This window comes from Drosophila mojavensis, unplaced genomic scaffold, assembly GCF_018153725.1.
Source record: "Drosophila mojavensis isolate 15081-1352.22 unplaced genomic scaffold, ASM1815372v1 contig_16, whole genome shotgun sequence".
Lineage (NCBI taxonomy): Eukaryota > Metazoa > Arthropoda > Insecta > Diptera > Drosophilidae > Drosophila > Drosophila mojavensis.
Window position 1 is genome coordinate 3,914,519 of NW_025318693.1, and position 16,162 is coordinate 3,930,680.

Here is a 16,162-nt window from a genome sequence, read left to right on the forward strand (position 1 = left end):
TGCTGAAAAGTGTTGGAATGTTTGCCACTAATTTGATTTTGAACTAGTTCCGAAATCTCAGTTCACGCACAAATTCAAATTAAATTGATATCAATTCAAGAAATGAAACAAATACCAAAAAAAAACAAAAAAAACCTTTTCATTTTCATAGTTTGTTCATGTTTATTTAACAATAATCAGCGATAAATTCTCCAGCGCAGTCAAGTAGTTCTTTAGATTACACGGAGTTTGATTATCCGTGGAACCGTTTTTCAGTTGGTAAATGAAAATCTGTATAAACATTTGCGTTAGCTACGGAAAAAAAATTTTAGCATATAAAAATATAAAGTAAATCTAATGTTATTGTAGTTAAACTAACCGTTTGGACTTGTTTATTGCCTTGATGGACGGTGACGCCTTCTAGAAGCACAGCAACAAACTTGACATAAAACTCTTGCAAATGGGCGTGCAAAGCCTGGAGAGGAATCGGCAGCACACACACTAGAAAACAGCGCTGCATCTCGACCAGCAGCTTGGTAGCCGCATCTACGCTTCGCAACAGCTTTTCAGATTCCAGTACAAGCATTTGCAGTACACTCTTTGCCCATCGATAATTGGTGCAGACATTCAGGGAGGCACACACCTGCAGGCATTCAGTCAGTTGATTTGACTTCGTTAAGTCAGTGGTTAAAGCTGCTGTGATTTCGTTTTTATTGATGGCAAAATAGTAGCCAAGCTTTGTTATGAAATGCATTAGGGAAACAGACATTTCTGTACTAGAGGCCAGTGAAATATTTTGGATTAGTCGCTCGAGCATGTCATCGCAATGATTCCACTGAAAAAACGAAGCATTAGCTTAACTCATAAAATATGAAAATGCGGGAAGAAACACTATACCATAAAAACATCCACATTCATGAAATGATCCAAGCAAAGTATGAGGCAATCCCAATTGCAAATTGTTCCGCTAAGTGTTTCCATGCTCTGAACATCCTTGAAAACATTATCATAAATTACGCTATGCACATTCAGTTGCTGAATATCATCAGGGCGCTGTGTGAATAAATCAGTTACATGAATATAATGCATATGAAGCGTTTATTTATATTCTTACTCCATGCCTTAACATCAGTGTAAATATGCGCACGCCCAGCTGTTTGTATTCCGGCTGAAAGCTCTCGCGCACATTAAGGCCCACTGCTAAGCTAAAAGTAAGCATACGCATGGACATCTTGACGTCGTTTACGTGTCGATGCTGCAATATTAGTTAATTAATATAAGTTTAATACAAAACATTACTCATTATTCAACCTCCAAGTATCGAACGTAGCCATGCACCGCGCCCGGCTGACGCTTCCAGCAGCCCTTATGCAGCTTTTCCTCATAGTATTTGAAAATAAAATTTTCCTCGGCTTTATTGCAACTGGAAGCCAGTTTTCTAAGCAATTGATTCGCATTCTGCTGCAATGGTTCTTGGTCGCTATTAAGTCTGTAGATCGTCGGCGACGCGGTAAGTTCACAGAGCAGCAAAACGAGTTTGGCTCGAATCTGTAATAATAAATGGATCTAAATTAGAGGCATCACAGTTTATTCGTGAGGTCAATACCTCTTGGTATGGAAGATCATGTAATAAGACAACTTCGTTTTTGTGTAGTAAATCGTATAACTTGGGCAGTTCCTGTTCGAGCATGCAATGATAGTCCTTAAAGTGCGTTGGCAGAGTCTGAACTTCATCCAGATCTACTTTCAGGCTGGGCAGCATGCAAATCTGTATCTGCTCAGATATAAGCGCAATCAACGGATCATTTGCCATCATAAATAAACATTTGTCAAATACAATCAAAACATTTCAAACTATTGGCAGCCGAATGTTATCGATAAGTGACAGCTGTGCAGCAGTGTGCCCAGACGTAATTCAGAATACTAAATGGTCACTTTTTATTTAGTGCACCCGGTGGGATTTTTTCTGTATGTTTATTTCCTAATTTGTTAAATTGTGTATTACTAGCTAAAGGAATAAAATAATGTTAAAACTAAAACTCGAGGCGCTGGGTCATCCAACACCCAGCGAAGTTGCATTGAGCAGTGAGTATACAAATTGTGAGCATTCTGCATTGGTATACGCTTAACTCATCCTTTTTCTTGCACGCAGATCGCAAGGAATTCGCAAGCACAGTGCTTTGGCTAGAAGATCAAAAGATACGCCTCTATACAATTGAAGATCGCGAAAAATTGCGCAATCTGGACAACATGTTGGTTTGGGAAGAGGGTTATAAGAAATACTGCAGTGATTTGAATATGCCCCCATATGAATCACAATTAGAGCAGCTCACCTGGTTGGTGGGACATGCAATACGCCTCGAATACCTCGACGATCCTGCTCAATACGAATCAATCAATAGTCAGCCCGAAGGCCAAACCAAAAGCAATGGAACGCTTTCACAGCAAAAAGTTCAAACCATATTTAATGGCAGCATAAATGGTGAGATTCACACGTTACAATCAATAGAGCTAGGAATTCATAATAATTACTAATGTACATTAAATAGTTCACGACAAGGAGTTTATTGCTGGGGTACGTGCCTTGGCCACAAAGCTTAAAGTGCCCTACCATCCCAATCATTTGCTGCAGCTGGAGGCCGTGGCGCGCATTGTACATGAACGCGTCGCTCCAACAGCCAGACACAAAACAGCGATAACTGGCACCCCATTTCCCTTTGATAAGGGCAACGATGTTGTTTCGGCTAACGATCCGGCTCTCGATTATCCCATGCGTATTCTGCGCCTGTTGCAAATACAAAGTTTACGTCAGCTACAAACTCAAATCAACGAAACTATTGTTGCCGTTCAGAATCTAACTGCCAATCCAAAGACTGACACCAAGCTAGGAAAGGTGGGACGCTGAAGCCAGGAAATGTGTCTATATGCCGATGAATAAATGTAATGAACAAATTAAATTTAACAAGCGTCTATAATTAAATAACATCAGCGCTTAAAAAACGGATGATCTCCTGTAATTTTTTTCTGTTCCTTCACGGGTTCCGCCTTCGCCTTTAAAAAGTCTGCGTCTGCCAAACGTGCAACACCCAAAAATCCAGCAACTATTTAAAAAACAAATATGAGTGAATTTGTTTCAATTATACCCCCTTCATTACACTCACCTGCCGCAATGCTTTTCATTGCGTAGTGCTCCACAGGTGAGCGACGACGTTTTGCTTGTGAGAGTAGAAACGCTCCAATGCCGAGCATACCAAATCCACTTATTAATCGGCATGAAACACACTCCACGGACTCAGAGACATTGTCCCGATACCAAGCTGATAATTTACCAATCATTGTTTCCGCTGTCTGCGGTCTTTCGAATTTGCGTGAGATTTTGTTATTTAGATTTGTTTTTCTTGTAAGTTGTTTAACAGTTGTGTCGAAGTTTGTTCAAACGAATGGAAAACAAAATGTTAGGTTCATTTAGTTCTTTCCAATCGAAATATCGATAAACAGCTGCAGAGTAATTAACGTTACTTTCTGTTGCCAATTGTCTATATTTAAACAAAAATAGTATAGCAATATTTTGCGATCTATGATAAAAATAGTATTTTTTGCAGTAATTGTAGAAATTGTGGATTTGACTGATTATAATGATATTCCCGCAACTACTAATCGAAATCAAACTTCCACTTTTGAACAATTCATTATTTAGTGTTGTATTAACAATTTATCGCTAGACCACCACATTATATCGGCAATGCAACACAGACCGCCACACTTTGCAGTGAAACAAACTCAAAGCAATAATACAAACACAAGTGGAGAAAAATCGCTAATTTAAATGTTTAAATTTCATCAATAACGCTACTTCCAACTGTAAAAATTGTAAGTTTGGTATCTTCATAAAATTGGCTAAGTTTAAAAAGTTATCATTTTGTAAAAGAATATGAAAATGTAATTGAAAAAAGATGCCGAAAATGATAGAAAAAATTGCCGACGCGACAACGCTACACACACATTCAAAGACACGCACACACACGTATACAACACTTGCTTGCAAATGGCGGATGGTCCCCACAGCAAAAACTGCATGCATATACTGTGTATCTGTGTGTGTAGTGGAAGGTAGAAATATTGCTCAGTGATTTTGATGTGAAAATGTTGTAAAATTGTCGACGTTGCAAGAAATTGGAAAAGTAAAAAAAAAGATAATTCTATAATAAAAGCAGATACATACATACGTATGCATATCTCTGCTAACTTGTCGTGTGTGCGTGTAAAGTCTGGTGCATTTGTTGTTTTTGTGCGACGCAGCAGCGACGCCCTTTTGTCTTGAACTTTAGGATATTGCATAGATCTCGGCTAACTCTTTACGCCCCCGCATCAATTTAGAGTGGCGCTTCGTTTTCTATGTAAATATATATATGTACACGAGAGTAAGTGAGTGCGTGTAAGTGTGTAGGTCTGGCATGCTCCACATCTATCAGGCAAAAGACGATTGCAAACAGCCGCATAGTCGAAATCGGGTTTAGGTCACTTGGCAGGCATATACATAGGCACATACGAACATACATCTGTATGTACATATGTATGCATGTACATAATATATTTCGAATTGTTCTTTTTGTTTTCCTCAGTCTCGCCAATTAGGCGCTTATTAAGCCACGTTGAATTTTGTCTTGTATAAAATACTTTCACTTTATGCCAATTAATTAAACGTCATTAAAGTGAAATTAATAAATAGTACACTGCTTAAAAGAATTATATTTAGTTATTTATTGTCTATTTTGCCAAAAACTTTGGCTTCTGATTGCCCTGTGTAAATGTGTTTGAATGTGTGTGTGTATATATGTTTATGAGTGTCGTTGCCTTGCCTTTTTCGCGATTGTATCAAACAAGAAATAATATAATTGATGTGCTGGCCCCTATATGTTGCACTCGTGCATATGTACTTGAGTGTGCGTGCGTGTGAGTTTGTGTCTGTTATTGTATGGTCATTTCTTTTGACATTTACACATTGCTGGCAGACAAGCAGCCAGCAGCCAAGGCGAGCCGAGCAGACACGAGCGCCGCCCTGCCCTGCCCGGCCCTTCAATTTTAATACCCACTTATATTCACACAGCCTAACAGACACTCATAAAGAGGGCGCAAATAATAAATGCGCATAGTTTCCATTCATTAGATTGTCGTTACAGATTGATTCCCTTGAACACTTTTCACAAACAACATTGACAATCAATAATCATTAGCGCACATCAAAGATTTCTTTTAATTTCCAGTGAGTATTTTGTTGTTATATTTTGAGAATATTCCGTGAGTCATTGTTAAATGCGACACAAATTCAGAGTTTTGTGACCCACCTGCCTAAAAGAGAAAATAAGCATCGTCAGCAGCGAACTTGATGCTTGCTCCCACGCATCGCACTCCCGAAATCGCATGCTCTCGTTATTAAGCGCACATAACAACATTGCATGTTGCATAAACATAAACATAAATAAAACATTTTGTTTTGAGAACTTTCTATAATTATCATTTGCCTGTTGCAGCAGCAGCCTGTCTGACTATCGAAAATAGCAAAAGCAAAATTGCATTTATGAATAACAGAAAACAAAGGCGTCCAACGAAAAACAACAAAAAGCAAAAGAGAAAACAAAAATGAATGAGTATTTGTGTACGTGTGCGTGTGTTCTCCCTTGTGAGAGCGAGAGAGAGTGCTCAGCACTTGCTCCGTTACCATTACAGCAATCGGGTGTGAGTGAAAAATTCCATATGGGTAGTGGCAGCTTTTTCCGACTAATTGAACAACAACAAAAAATTGGGCCATATTTGCAGTTGGCGTAGATTGCAATCGGGCCAGCAGTAAATTTAGCAAACGACTCAGCCATAAACATATACATATGTAAAGTTATTTAGGCACTCATACACACACATCCGTATACTTGTACTTGTTGCAGTTGTAGTTGTTGCTATGCTGATAATAATTCTCAGAGCTGTGCCAGCGGACCGTAGCCACAGCCAGTTTTGACTGTCATACATACAACTGAACGTATAGTCTGAATGTGTATGCATGTGTGTGTGTGTGTGTATTTGTATTTGAGTACATTCCGCAGCGGCGCTCTTCCGGTTGATGACCTTTACCGGCTTTTATTTGTAGTTTCTTCTTTACGGCCGCTGGACGTTCGAAGAAATGCCGCTTTTGTTGGCATCGTTCAAGTGTAGCTGAACCCACTCACATCGTTCTCACTGGCACACATTTAGCACAGAGCTGGTAAATGTTTAATTCCCAAACTATCATTAGACTAGACGACTGAAGTCGACGTCAGAGTAATTCTGGGTTCCTGCTACAGTTACGTTTGCGTTTCCAGTGACGAATCGCAATCAGCGCACACTGTCAGTCGCAACAGCGTCGTCATAAAAATTAACTGGAATTTATAGTGCGCAAATCGACAATATTGACACAGCAAGCGATTAACACAATAAAAACAAAAAGTGAGATAGAAAGAGAGAAAGTAAATATGTACATACATATAAAAGTGTACGCTGTGAATCCCCAAACAAAGACCAACATTCACTTAAAATACGTATAGGACGATTCCATTAAAGATTAAATCATATATGTACATACGTTTGTACCTATACACGTGTATGTGTGTACATTGCAGCAGTAAAATGTATAAGTAAAGAGCCCGAAGTTGTTAAGTCGAACCTGCTGAAATTCTTCAGTTAATAGCTGAGCAGACCTGAGCGAAGCAGAAAACATGACGTTGCTTCGAGACAGTTGCTTGCTGCCGAGTGAGAAAGACAGAGAGAGGGAGAGAGCAACAACCTTGAATTTTATTTGCAATTTGTGAATTCTCCAAGAAGATAAGAAGAACAGAACAAGCAGCAAGAAAAGCAAACGGAGCTTACGGAGCACACTTAATATTTCAAGTTCTAACTGTATGCTGTAGCCGTCGCGTGAGCGAAAGAGCAAGAGATAGAGAAAGAGAACCAGAGAGCAGCATTGAGCTGAGCTTTGGCATCGGCTTCACCGTTGCCGTTGCTGCTAGCTGGCACTTGTGTCATTCGTGTTGCGTCCATTTAGCGCTCGGTACAATAGACTTTCAAGCGCGTTTTGAGCAAAAAATAAAGAAGAAGCTTAGACGATCCCACATAGTAAGTGCTTTTTAATATTTTGCATACGTGTGCGTCAAAGAGCAGTGTTGTGTGTGTGTGTGTGTGTAAATTTCCTGTTATATTTGCAAGTCTTACTTTGGTTATTCATTGTGGCCAGCTTTTACTGTTCGTATCCGATTAAGTTCAACCAAATAAATATATTTAAAGCTCTGCTTAAACAAGTTGCTATGGGCTTGTTCAGTTTCAGTTATCGATGCATGTTATCGATCCTAGCATGAAATATTCCAGCACTGATTAGTATTGCATATATGTATGTATGTATGTATGGTTTAAAGTGCAACGGCTATCTCAATTACGAAACGAAAGCCCCATAAACAACATAACAATAACAACAGCAATAACGATATACACCATTTATATTTACAACACATCCGATACGATAACAATTGTATACTTCGGTATCATTCACCGGCCGGCGAACTGATAAGCATGCGTCGTGCTCACTGCCGCCTGGCACATGCACTAACACAAACAATCAGAAACATTCGACTGAATGACAATTATAATTGATTTTGATTGTTGAGTCGTTGATCTTACTTTTTGATTAATGTTGGACATTCGACGCAGCTCCAACCATCAGCGATTCACTAATTGCTAAGCTACACGTCATCGGTAATTTCACAATAAAAGCTCCCAACTGTTAGATGTGGAAAATATTCCAAAAATTTAATCACCTATCAAATTTTAATTTCTAGTCAGCGTCGACTTTTTGTGACCACACAAAAGGCACGTAAAGACTTGTTTGTGAATCAGATATGAAGTCATACTTTTACTAAAATATAAAAGTAACAGTAGACCACTAATACAAAAAAAAAAATCGTGTGAATCGCTTAAATAAATATTCGTTGCTTTAAAAGGTGACTAAACCCTATATAGTGAAAGACTGTTTGTGGAGTATATCTAATTTTATATTTAATGTTAATTAAATAAATCTACTAACAATGTTTGGACAATTCACAGTCATTACGATTATTAAATAATTTGGTATTTATTCAACCGAATATCAATTTATAGTTATAGTTGAGATAGGCAAGCAAATACCCTGTACTTAAGCACAACTAAATGTATTTCTTACCAGTAATTTCTTTTCTTATAAGGATTTTATAACAATTTCCTTTTGTTTTTTACAGCAATTCACAAAAGAATAACAACTGCGCTCTTCACACAAATATCAACTGCTGCCGGCAAAGTATGCAAATATGGATTTCCACATACTGATCGTCATTGGCTGTGTGATCGGCGCATCGCTGCTGTCCTTTTTGTTCATCAACAAGATCTTCAGGCGCAAGACCTTTGAGGAAGTTGTGGCGGAGAAGCGGGCACTGAGCGCCAATTTGTATGCGCAGAACAAAAGCGGAGGCAATGCATCGTCGCAGCGCAAACCGAAGAAGAAGGAGCTAAAACGTGAAAAGAAGCAGCGCCAGCGAGAGCAGCAAAAGGACAATGCCAGCAACAACGACCAGGAGGAGCAAGATGACTATTCCGATGGCCATTCAGAGGGCCAGGGCTCAGTTGGTGTGGAAGAGGAATCGGCACAGCCCGGATTGTCCAAGCAGCATGTGGAATTCGATCCTGATCCAGAGGTTCTAAATGAGCCGCAGCGCCGACCCAGCAGTGCCGAAAAGGAAAACCAGCCCAACAACAATAACAACAAGAAAGGCAAAAAGGATAAGCGCAATGGCTCAGGACCCAAGGCAGCTGTTGGCATTCTGGTGAACAAGAACGAAGCCGTGGCTGTCAGGCCGGTAACTGCGGAGGAAACACCCACTTTGAACAACTTTGAGGTTCGTGCGCCAAAGGATGTGGTGGAGCTGAAGAAGCAGGAGCAGAAGGAACGCAAGGAGGATAACAACAACAGCACCAAGCAACAGGCACAAAAGAAAAACGGCAACGCTGCCAAAAAGGAGAAGCCCATCGCCGCTCCAGCTCTGCTCAGCGCTGCCATGGAACAGCCCGTGGAGGTGCCACACGTTCCCAAGCAAATCATACTCAAGCAGCAGTCCACAGGCTCTCCCAAGCTGCAGCACAATAACGTGAATAGCAAGAGCAACAAACAGCAACAGCATGCGGGCAAGAAGCAGAAGGAGACGTCGCTGAGCGTGAAGGATCTCGTGCAGGCACTGGACAAACTCGCCGAGAATCAGACTATTGGTGTGTCGGCTCTGATGAATGTCTTTTCGCGGGCCGAGTTGAATCGTTCCGAGATCCAAATGCTCATCGAGTATCTGCTCAACAGGCAACAGGATATGCCCGCCAGTCACGGCGATTGGTCGGATGACATATGCCAGAAACTGAAGCGTCAACTGGACGAAAAGGAAAAGCAGCTGGCGGAGGAACAGGAAGCTTCGATCGGCATCCAAGCCAAGTTGCGTGAACTCCGCCAAGAGATTAACACCGAGCGCGCCCAGATACACAATCGCTGCCAGGCATACAACGAGAAGCTGTTGAGCAAGGATCAGGAGTTGGCAGCACTTAACCAGGAGTTAGCCAGTGCCAATGAGAAGCTGGCGTTGGAGCGCCAACAATTCCAGGCGAAGCTGTTGCGTGAAAAGCAGGCCAGCTCCCAGGATCTGTTGCTGCAGCTGCAACGCCTGCAGCAGGACCTGGCGCACAAAGAGAAGGTCATTGCGGATATGACCAGCTTTGTGAATGCCGAGGTGCAGCAGAAGAACGAAGTCATACAGCAGCACGCACAGCAGCTGCTCGCAGTGGAGCAGCAGCGCGACGAGCTGGAGGCTCGCCTCAACAACAGCGTCTTTGAGCTGGAGCAGCGCCGGCAGCTCGAAACCGAGAATGCCGAAATCAAAGAGGAGCTGCGCAACCTAAACAATGCTCTCGAGTCCACCAAGGCCGAGCTTGTGCAATCACAGGGCGAACTGGCGCGCGTCCGCAACACAGAGCTGCAAGAGCTGCGCCAGCAGGCGGCCAAACTGGAAGCCACCAATGCCAGCCTTACCCAGCAGCTCAGCCAAGCGAACAGCCAGGCCGTACAGGCTGTGCAGGCCTCCGCACAGCAATCGGAGCAGGCCCAGGTGCAGGCCGAGGCCCTAACTAACCTACAGTCAGAGTTGCGCACCTTGACCGATAGCCAAGCCACGCAACAGCAACAGACAACCGCTCTGCGGTCCCAGCTCGAGGAGGCGCAACAGCGCGCCGAGAAGCTGCAGGATAGGGAGCGCCAGCTGGAGAAGGAGCTGCAGGAGCAGCGCGAGAAGAATAATGTGAGTGCTAATAACTAAGTTTAGAGCACTAGACAAACTAACTGTATATACGTGATGGGATCGACCACGCCTCCTTCTGCCTACCATGCTAACAAAATCATTATTCCCAAATATTTCCCATTTTCATAGGCTTATTATGAGATAATGAGCTGAGTCATTTGTCCGTCCGTCCGCTTGACCGCACTAACTACAATAAAAACTATAATTTATGTATATATGTATATATAAAATATGAATTGACATGAACGGAACAGGCTTATCAATTTTGATTGTCGTAGACTGCCGACTATTTCCTGGTTCATTTAAATATTATAAAACTAAGCTAAAATGTACAGAGAATTCTAAAATCTCAAAAATGAGGAAAAATATTTATTGATAATTTACAAATTATTTTAAACAATCTAGCATAAGCTTATGCTAGAAATGAACAAATGAACCTCCGATTTTATGAATATGGAGGGTATTTTCTATTCGGACACTACCGACTAGAGCTTTCTTATTTTATATTTGATGTCTTGATAACCAATTATTATACTAACTAATATTTTAGAAGTCCACATTAACATTTAGTAAACTAATCTCTTCTTTATACGATTTTCCCTGATGAGCTTTGTTTTCGTTGTTTGTGTTAATCCTCTCATCCCGCTTTGATACTAATTGCCACGTATTTGTGTTTCGTCAGGAAATTCGTATGAAAAATTGGAAGTTGATTGAAGCGTTGCAAAATGCCGAAGCAACCGCCAGATCCCCAACAACAGCAAAGACGAAAACAAATACAGCGCAAAACGTAGGCGTAAGTGCACGCACTCCAACATTGTTATAATTTGATTCTTTTCATTTGATTTACCATTTGATTGTATAGTTTGTAAAGTGTTTGAAATTTGTTTGAGTTGTGAATAAAATAATTAATAAGCAATGACAACAAACCAGCTCCTCTACCTGTAAGTCAAACGGCTCTCGCTATTTCACACTAACCTATGTGGGTAATTCTAGCCAAGCTGCAAATTTTAATTGCAAATCTAATTTCTGAATTTGCAGCAACAACAGAAACAGTTGCAGCAGCAGCAGCAACAACAGCAACAGGCGGCCGCTGCCAATGGCGAGGACTTGAGCCGTGCGTCCGCCAACTCAGCCAAGGCGGAGCAGCAGCGTATCCGGGAGCTGTACCAGCGCTTGTATCCCGATGCTGTCAAGGCACATGCCGCCAGCGCACTCAGCACTTCGTTTGAGGAGTGGCTGCAGCAGGTGCTCGCCACACACATCAAGCAGCAACAGGCAGCCGCTGCAGCAGCAGCTGCAACAAACAGTAGTAATAAGTCCACGCAATCAAACAGCAGCAGTAGCAGCGATCACAATAGCAGCAGCCACAACAATATTAGTAGCAATAATAGTAATTCGAATAGTAAATTCTCCGCTAGTGCTGCCGAGCAGCAGGAGCTGCACACACAGAACCTGAAGCTGCGCAAGCGAAACGATGAGCTCACGCAGCTGGTCACCAAAACGGTAAGCTCGACCGCCTGAGTTAATGATAATCAAAATACATGAATAACATGTTCATTATGTAGAGCAACACTCTGGTGGACTTGGAGCAGCGGGCCCGCGAGCAGGATGAGCACTGGCGCGGCATTGTTAGCCAAAAGGAGCAGCTCATATCCAAGTTGCAGCAGCATGCCTCAAACGGTGAACAGGTGAGCAAATCTCGCTAAATTCTCTTTATGCTCAATTTTTAATTAAACTGTGGTTATTTTAGGACATTTAATGTCGTCGTGTTGGATCGCCGCCCTTGATAATAAACAGCAGAACCACAACGATAATTGACAGCAATCACAACGTTTGTCGAACTTCCCAAAAACCACAACAACAAAAACAATTCTAACAATCTATTAAGTTTAAAGTTAATATTATAAATATATAAAAACATAAAAACGAAAAAAAAAAAAAAAAAAAAAAAAAAACACAACTACAAAACTACAAAATAGGTGGAACAAAAACGGAAAAAACAGTAAATATTAAACGAGCCCAACAGCAACATTTAACATTTTAAAGTAGAAAAAATAATGAAATTAAGTAGTGCTTTAAAGTTTTATGTTTATATATATATATACATATACATATACATAAACTAAACAAGCAAACAAAACTTGTGCAATGTTGAACATCTAAATGTGAAGCGAAGGAATGAATTAATATTATTCAAATTGATGAGTATACACATATACATATATAGCCTGTTAGCTGCCCGTCTGTAGTTAGGACTTGCTGCTTAGGCAGGAGCAGCGTGCAATTGAAACCACGCCCACGCTCACAAATTGCTGCTGTTGCACCTGCATGCATACACACACACCTATTTATACAAATCGATTGTTTGTAATTTTGATTATTTATATGAACACATACACACACAAACATATATATATATATACATATATATTACTATATTATATTATATTATGCTATATTATTTGTGTTTACCTGCATTTATGAACCACTAAAAAGTGCGCGCTAATATTTAAAGATTTGTTTGTTTCATTATGTTAAGCAACTGAATCGAAAGTCCACTTAAATCACAGCGACTCACTAAAATCATACAAAGATAAACAACTAGAACACACATTTAGCAACTGTGAATGTCCAATAAGAAATTCCTTTTAGAGTGTACTATGTTCCGTTAGAAAAATTGTATGTGCAACTGATTTATTTTGTATCTTCTGTTCGTTTAATTTTGTAAACAGCGCAAAGTATTCAATGTAGCCGCAGCAGTAAATATGTTAGTAGAGCAAATGGTTAAGCCCACAACAGCAACATTTAATTAAGCATATGATAAATAAAAATCTAAAAAACAAAAATATAATAATTAAAAAAGTAAAAAAAAAACAACAAAAACTATTTTTATATACATATAATAAATGATTAAAAACAAAAACATAAACTTAGTATATAAGTAAAGGCAAATTATAAATGAACACAAACTCAAACAAATTGTTGTGCGAAGGTTACGAAAGGAAAGCAAATTAGCAATTAATGTCAATACTTGTTGCATTACGATAAAGTTAAATTAGGAAAAGAAAAAACAAATTAAAGCAAAAACAAAAACAGGTCGCAAATTCAGCATTGTTATTGATTAACACTGAACGCTGGCGTCTCCTTAAACCGATGTGGGCGCTGCATTATAACAACTAATGATGTATAATTTATGCTAAATGAGAATTAAATACACACACACACTCATATGAAAATTCAGTGCATTTTATTTCTGTGTTTCATTCGTATAAAATGTGTGTAGAAAACAATGGAATTATTACTGGAACTTATTACTAAATGAGGACATATTCGAATACATTTGTATAATTCAGCGCTTGGATTCCAATTGTAGATTCTGTAAGGGTATTACCATATGGAATGGATACTTAAGCAGGTCCACGCACGAGGGCCGCTTTTTCGGATTCAGCTGTAGGCAGTTCTTGACCATCTGCATGGAAGCGATAATGGGCTTAGTTCGACTTCTAAATTTACTTAATACAAGCTATATATACTCACATGCACCAACATGAGCGGATAGTAAATTGGTAAGGCCGGATACTCGATGCTTGTGGCGGGACTGGCGATCGCGCTCATCTTTGCATTGATGTTCCTAATGTGACCAAATGGCGTCTTCTGATACAGCAGCAGATACAAAATGCAGCCGAGCGACCAAACGTCCGATTTTGTGGAAATCTTTATCTTGGGCTGATTGCTGCCGCGCATTGGACTCGATCCGCTGGAGATGTCCGTGAGTGCTTCCGGACTGATGTAGTTGAATGTGCCAGCCTGTGAAAACTTAATTATGCTCGTCGAGTCCACGGCAATGTTGCTGGCAATGCCGAAGTCTATGAGCTTCAGCCGGCCGTTAACCATGAGGAAGTTGGCAGGTTTCAAATCGGAGTGAATTACTCCATTCTGGTGTATATAGTTGACTGCCTGCAGCATTTGGTAGAGTATGTTCATCAGATTATAAAGCGGTAGGTTGGTTGTGAATCCCTGTAAGATCTTGTTCAAGTCACAGTCGCCCTTCTCCATAACCATATACAGTTTGGACTCTTGCCGCAACAGTTGACTGAGTGGAATGGAATGATCAATGATGATTTAATGATCTGAAACACTCATGTATGATTACTTACTAGTCATAGAGCGACACAACGCATACATTGCCCTGAAGCTTTTCGAGCAACTTGGTTTCATTGAGATAGCCCTGCACCACTACCGGATCGGCCTGTAGATCAACCACTTTAAGCGCGAATTCCTGGCCCGTATCCTTGCGTCGTGCTAAATAAACGGAACTTGATCCGCCGCAGCCGAGCTTCCTAATTATGTGGTACACATGGTTTTTGATTTGGAGCACATTTGATTTTGAGGCTGGTTCCGGCTTGTCAGGCAGCGTAGCAGCGGGAGCAGCCGGCACTGACAAGGGCACTTCAGGCTTCTCCTGCTCAGCATGACGAAACTCAGATTCGAGGGACTTTTTCGACTTGCCGGTGATAGGGGCTTCTACCCTTGGCGGTGGTTGAGCGGGCGTATCGGGACTCTCACTGATGGTGTCGCATAGGGAGAAGCTAAGGCTGTCGCTTGTAAAGGGCGCAGCCCGGCTCACCGTCATGGGCGTCTGGAAGAGCACCTTCTGTGAGCGAAACTCATTGGCCAGCTCATTGCGGGTCTTTTGTGTGGTTTGTGTGCGCGTGTTTTGCCTTGTGGCAAGACTGCAAACCTGCGGCGTTACGAATTCCGTTTCTGGTTTAGGTTGTTTCTTCAGAGACGGCGCTAGGGAAGTGCGCATCGGCGTTTTGGTAGACACAGCCTTGCGTTGCTCCGTAATTATTTGCAGTGTCGGGGGCGCTGGTTTCTTGGTTGGCATCTCCATTGGTTGTGGTTCCTGTTCCACTTGTGCAGGTGACGATTTGGCAGTGTTAGTGCTGGTGCTGCAATTGATGCCCATGTTCCCAAACCGACCAAGAAACGACAAATTCGAGTCACTCGCCCGCAGAGTACCCGGAGTTTTGGAAGGAATGCCCGTGTTGCTACTGGTCAGCTCGTGCATGGGACTTAGCACAAAGGAGTCGTTGAGAATGGCGCAGTTCAAATTATGATCGTTCTTATTGTCCTCATCATCACTGTCCGAGTCCATCATTGTCAACTCGGCTCGGCGTCTGGGACTGTAAGCGGAAATGATCTGAAATACAGACATTGCCTTCACCCTTAAATAAGGAAGCGTACTTACAACAAGACCTTAGCTGCAGGTGCTGCAGGCCTGTTTTCCTTGACCAGTTGATGGCGTACTGCTTTGGGCTGGTCTTCATTCTCTTTGTTGCCATTGTCGCTACAATTAATTGATGGAATTTAACAAGGCAATTATTCAGTTTCTGTAAACAACTTACAATGCTTCCACTTTTCTCTTATTCACTTGACTCGCATCAGATTCATCTTCTGAATCCGTACCAAATGCTAACAAATCTCTAACATGGCGTGGGGCAGGTGTAGTCATTTGTAGCCCGTAGTTGTATTTAAGCAACTTAAAAAAAAAATTTACAATTCAATTTGAATTTGTACAACAACAAATCCCTCGCATTGTTTTATACTTTTCAGAGTTGTCATTGACTATATCGATATACCGAAGGGATTAAATTGTCCCTTCGATAAATTTATGTTGAATCGATTTAAATAAATTTGGAAATATATAAATTTGTGAGAAATTGAATTGTTATAAATAAGTTTTACGAAAATATATTTTCAAATAAAAAAAAAGTTTTGTGTCAAATTACATAAAATTA

General features: G+C 40.9%; 5 protein-coding genes across 8 annotated transcripts; 2 read left to right on the top strand and 3 right to left on the bottom strand.

The window, feature by feature from the left end:
* Positions 1–126: 126 nt before the first annotated feature.
* On the bottom strand, positions 127–1,894 carry LOC6573518. The gene is made up of 6 exons (XM_001999550.4): positions 1,586–1,894; positions 1,291–1,527; positions 1,094–1,234; positions 877–1,032; positions 359–814; positions 127–291 (listed from the first exon to the last, which is right to left on the bottom strand). Exons 1-6 carry the CDS (start codon positions 1,793–1,795, stop codon positions 163–165), a joined length of 1,329 nt encoding a protein of 442 aa, XP_001999586.2. The 5' UTR covers positions 1,796–1,894; the 3' UTR covers positions 127–162.
* Positions 1,895–1,901: 7 nt separating this feature from the next.
* Positions 1,902–2,983, top strand: LOC6573517 (RNA transcription, translation and transport factor protein). Its single transcript, XM_001999549.4, has 3 exons — positions 1,902–2,064; positions 2,132–2,461; positions 2,529–2,983. Exons 1-3 carry the CDS (start codon positions 2,004–2,006, stop codon positions 2,882–2,884), a joined length of 747 nt encoding a protein of 248 aa, XP_001999585.1. The 5' UTR covers positions 1,902–2,003; the 3' UTR covers positions 2,885–2,983.
* Positions 2,932–3,436, bottom strand: LOC6573516. The gene is made up of 2 exons (XM_001999548.4): positions 3,141–3,436; positions 2,932–3,080 (listed from the first exon to the last, which is right to left on the bottom strand). The coding sequence occupies exons 1-2, from the start codon at positions 3,313–3,315 to the stop codon at positions 2,965–2,967; spliced, it is 291 nt and encodes a 96-aa protein (XP_001999584.1). The 5' UTR covers positions 3,316–3,436; the 3' UTR covers positions 2,932–2,964.
* Positions 3,437–3,721: 285 nt separating this feature from the next.
* Positions 3,722–13,597, top strand: LOC6573515 (putative uncharacterized protein DDB_G0271606). Of its 4 annotated transcripts, none has more exons than XM_015166949.3 (6): positions 3,722–3,849; positions 8,271–10,361; positions 11,044–11,154; positions 11,400–11,864; positions 11,927–12,049; positions 12,112–13,597. In XM_015166949.3, exons 2-6 carry the CDS (start codon positions 8,340–8,342, stop codon positions 12,118–12,120), a joined length of 2,730 nt encoding a protein of 909 aa, XP_015022435.1. In that variant the 5' UTR covers positions 3,722–3,849; positions 8,271–8,339; the 3' UTR covers positions 12,121–13,597. The 4 variants fall into 4 exon arrangements, with proteins under 4 accessions (XP_015022435.1, XP_015022434.1, XP_043863311.1 ...); XM_044007376.1 differs by lacking the exon at positions 3,722–3,849 and adding an exon at positions 4,144–4,160; XM_001999547.4 differs by lacking the exon at positions 3,722–3,849 and adding an exon at positions 7,019–7,119.
* LOC6573514 (dual specificity protein kinase TTK) lies at positions 13,592–16,106 on the bottom strand. Its single transcript, XM_001999546.4, has 5 exons — positions 15,770–16,106; positions 15,613–15,711; positions 14,519–15,547; positions 13,899–14,454; positions 13,592–13,830 (listed from the first exon to the last, which is right to left on the bottom strand). Exons 1-5 carry the CDS (start codon positions 15,874–15,876, stop codon positions 13,711–13,713), a joined length of 1,911 nt encoding a protein of 636 aa, XP_001999582.1. The 5' UTR covers positions 15,877–16,106; the 3' UTR covers positions 13,592–13,710.
* Between the last annotated feature and the right edge of the window lie 56 nt (positions 16,107–16,162).

Excerpts from the sequence above, each read along its gene's own strand:
- LOC6573518 (XM_001999550.4), bottom strand. The coding sequence starts at position 1,795 with ATGATGGCAAATGATCCGTTGATTGCGCTTATATCTGAGCAGATACAG. Across the intron at positions 1,033-1,093 it reads CACTGATGTTAAGGCATGGA|CGCCCTGATGATATTCAGCA; the intron begins GTAAGAATATAA and ends TTATTCACACAG. Across the intron at positions 292-358 it reads GCAATAAACAAGTCCAAACG|CTAACGCAAATGTTTATACA; the intron begins GTTAGTTTAACT and ends TTTTTTCCGTAG.
- LOC6573517 (XM_001999549.4), top strand. The coding sequence starts at position 2,004 with ATGTTAAAACTAAAACTCGAGGCGCTGGGTCATCCAACACCCAGCGAA. Across the intron at positions 2,065-2,131 it reads CAGCGAAGTTGCATTGAGCA|ATCGCAAGGAATTCGCAAGC; the intron begins GTGAGTATACAA and ends TCTTGCACGCAG. Across the intron at positions 2,462-2,528 it reads ATTTAATGGCAGCATAAATG|TTCACGACAAGGAGTTTATT; the intron begins GTGAGATTCACA and ends TACATTAAATAG.
- LOC6573516 (XM_001999548.4), bottom strand. The coding sequence starts at position 3,315 with ATGATTGGTAAATTATCAGCTTGGTATCGGGACAATGTCTCTGAGTCC. Across the intron at positions 3,081-3,140 it reads AATGAAAAGCATTGCGGCAG|TTGCTGGATTTTTGGGTGTT; the intron begins GTGAGTGTAATG and ends TTTTTTAAATAG.
- LOC6573515 (XM_015166949.3), top strand. The coding sequence starts at position 8,340 with ATGGATTTCCACATACTGATCGTCATTGGCTGTGTGATCGGCGCATCG. Across the intron at positions 10,362-11,043 it reads AGCAGCGCGAGAAGAATAAT|GAAATTCGTATGAAAAATTG; the intron begins GTGAGTGCTAAT and ends GTGTTTCGTCAG. Across the intron at positions 11,155-11,399 it reads ATACAGCGCAAAACGTAGGC|CAACAACAGAAACAGTTGCA; the intron begins GTAAGTGCACGC and ends CTGAATTTGCAG.
- LOC6573514 (XM_001999546.4), bottom strand. The coding sequence starts at position 15,876 with ATGACTACACCTGCCCCACGCCATGTTAGAGATTTGTTAGCATTTGGT. Across the intron at positions 15,712-15,769 it reads AAGAGAAAAGTGGAAGCATT|CGACAATGGCAACAAAGAGA; the intron begins GTAAGTTGTTTA and ends AATTAATTGTAG. Across the intron at positions 14,455-14,518 it reads GTTGTGTCGCTCTATGACTA|TCAACTGTTGCGGCAAGAGT; the intron begins GTAAGTAATCAT and ends CATTCCACTCAG.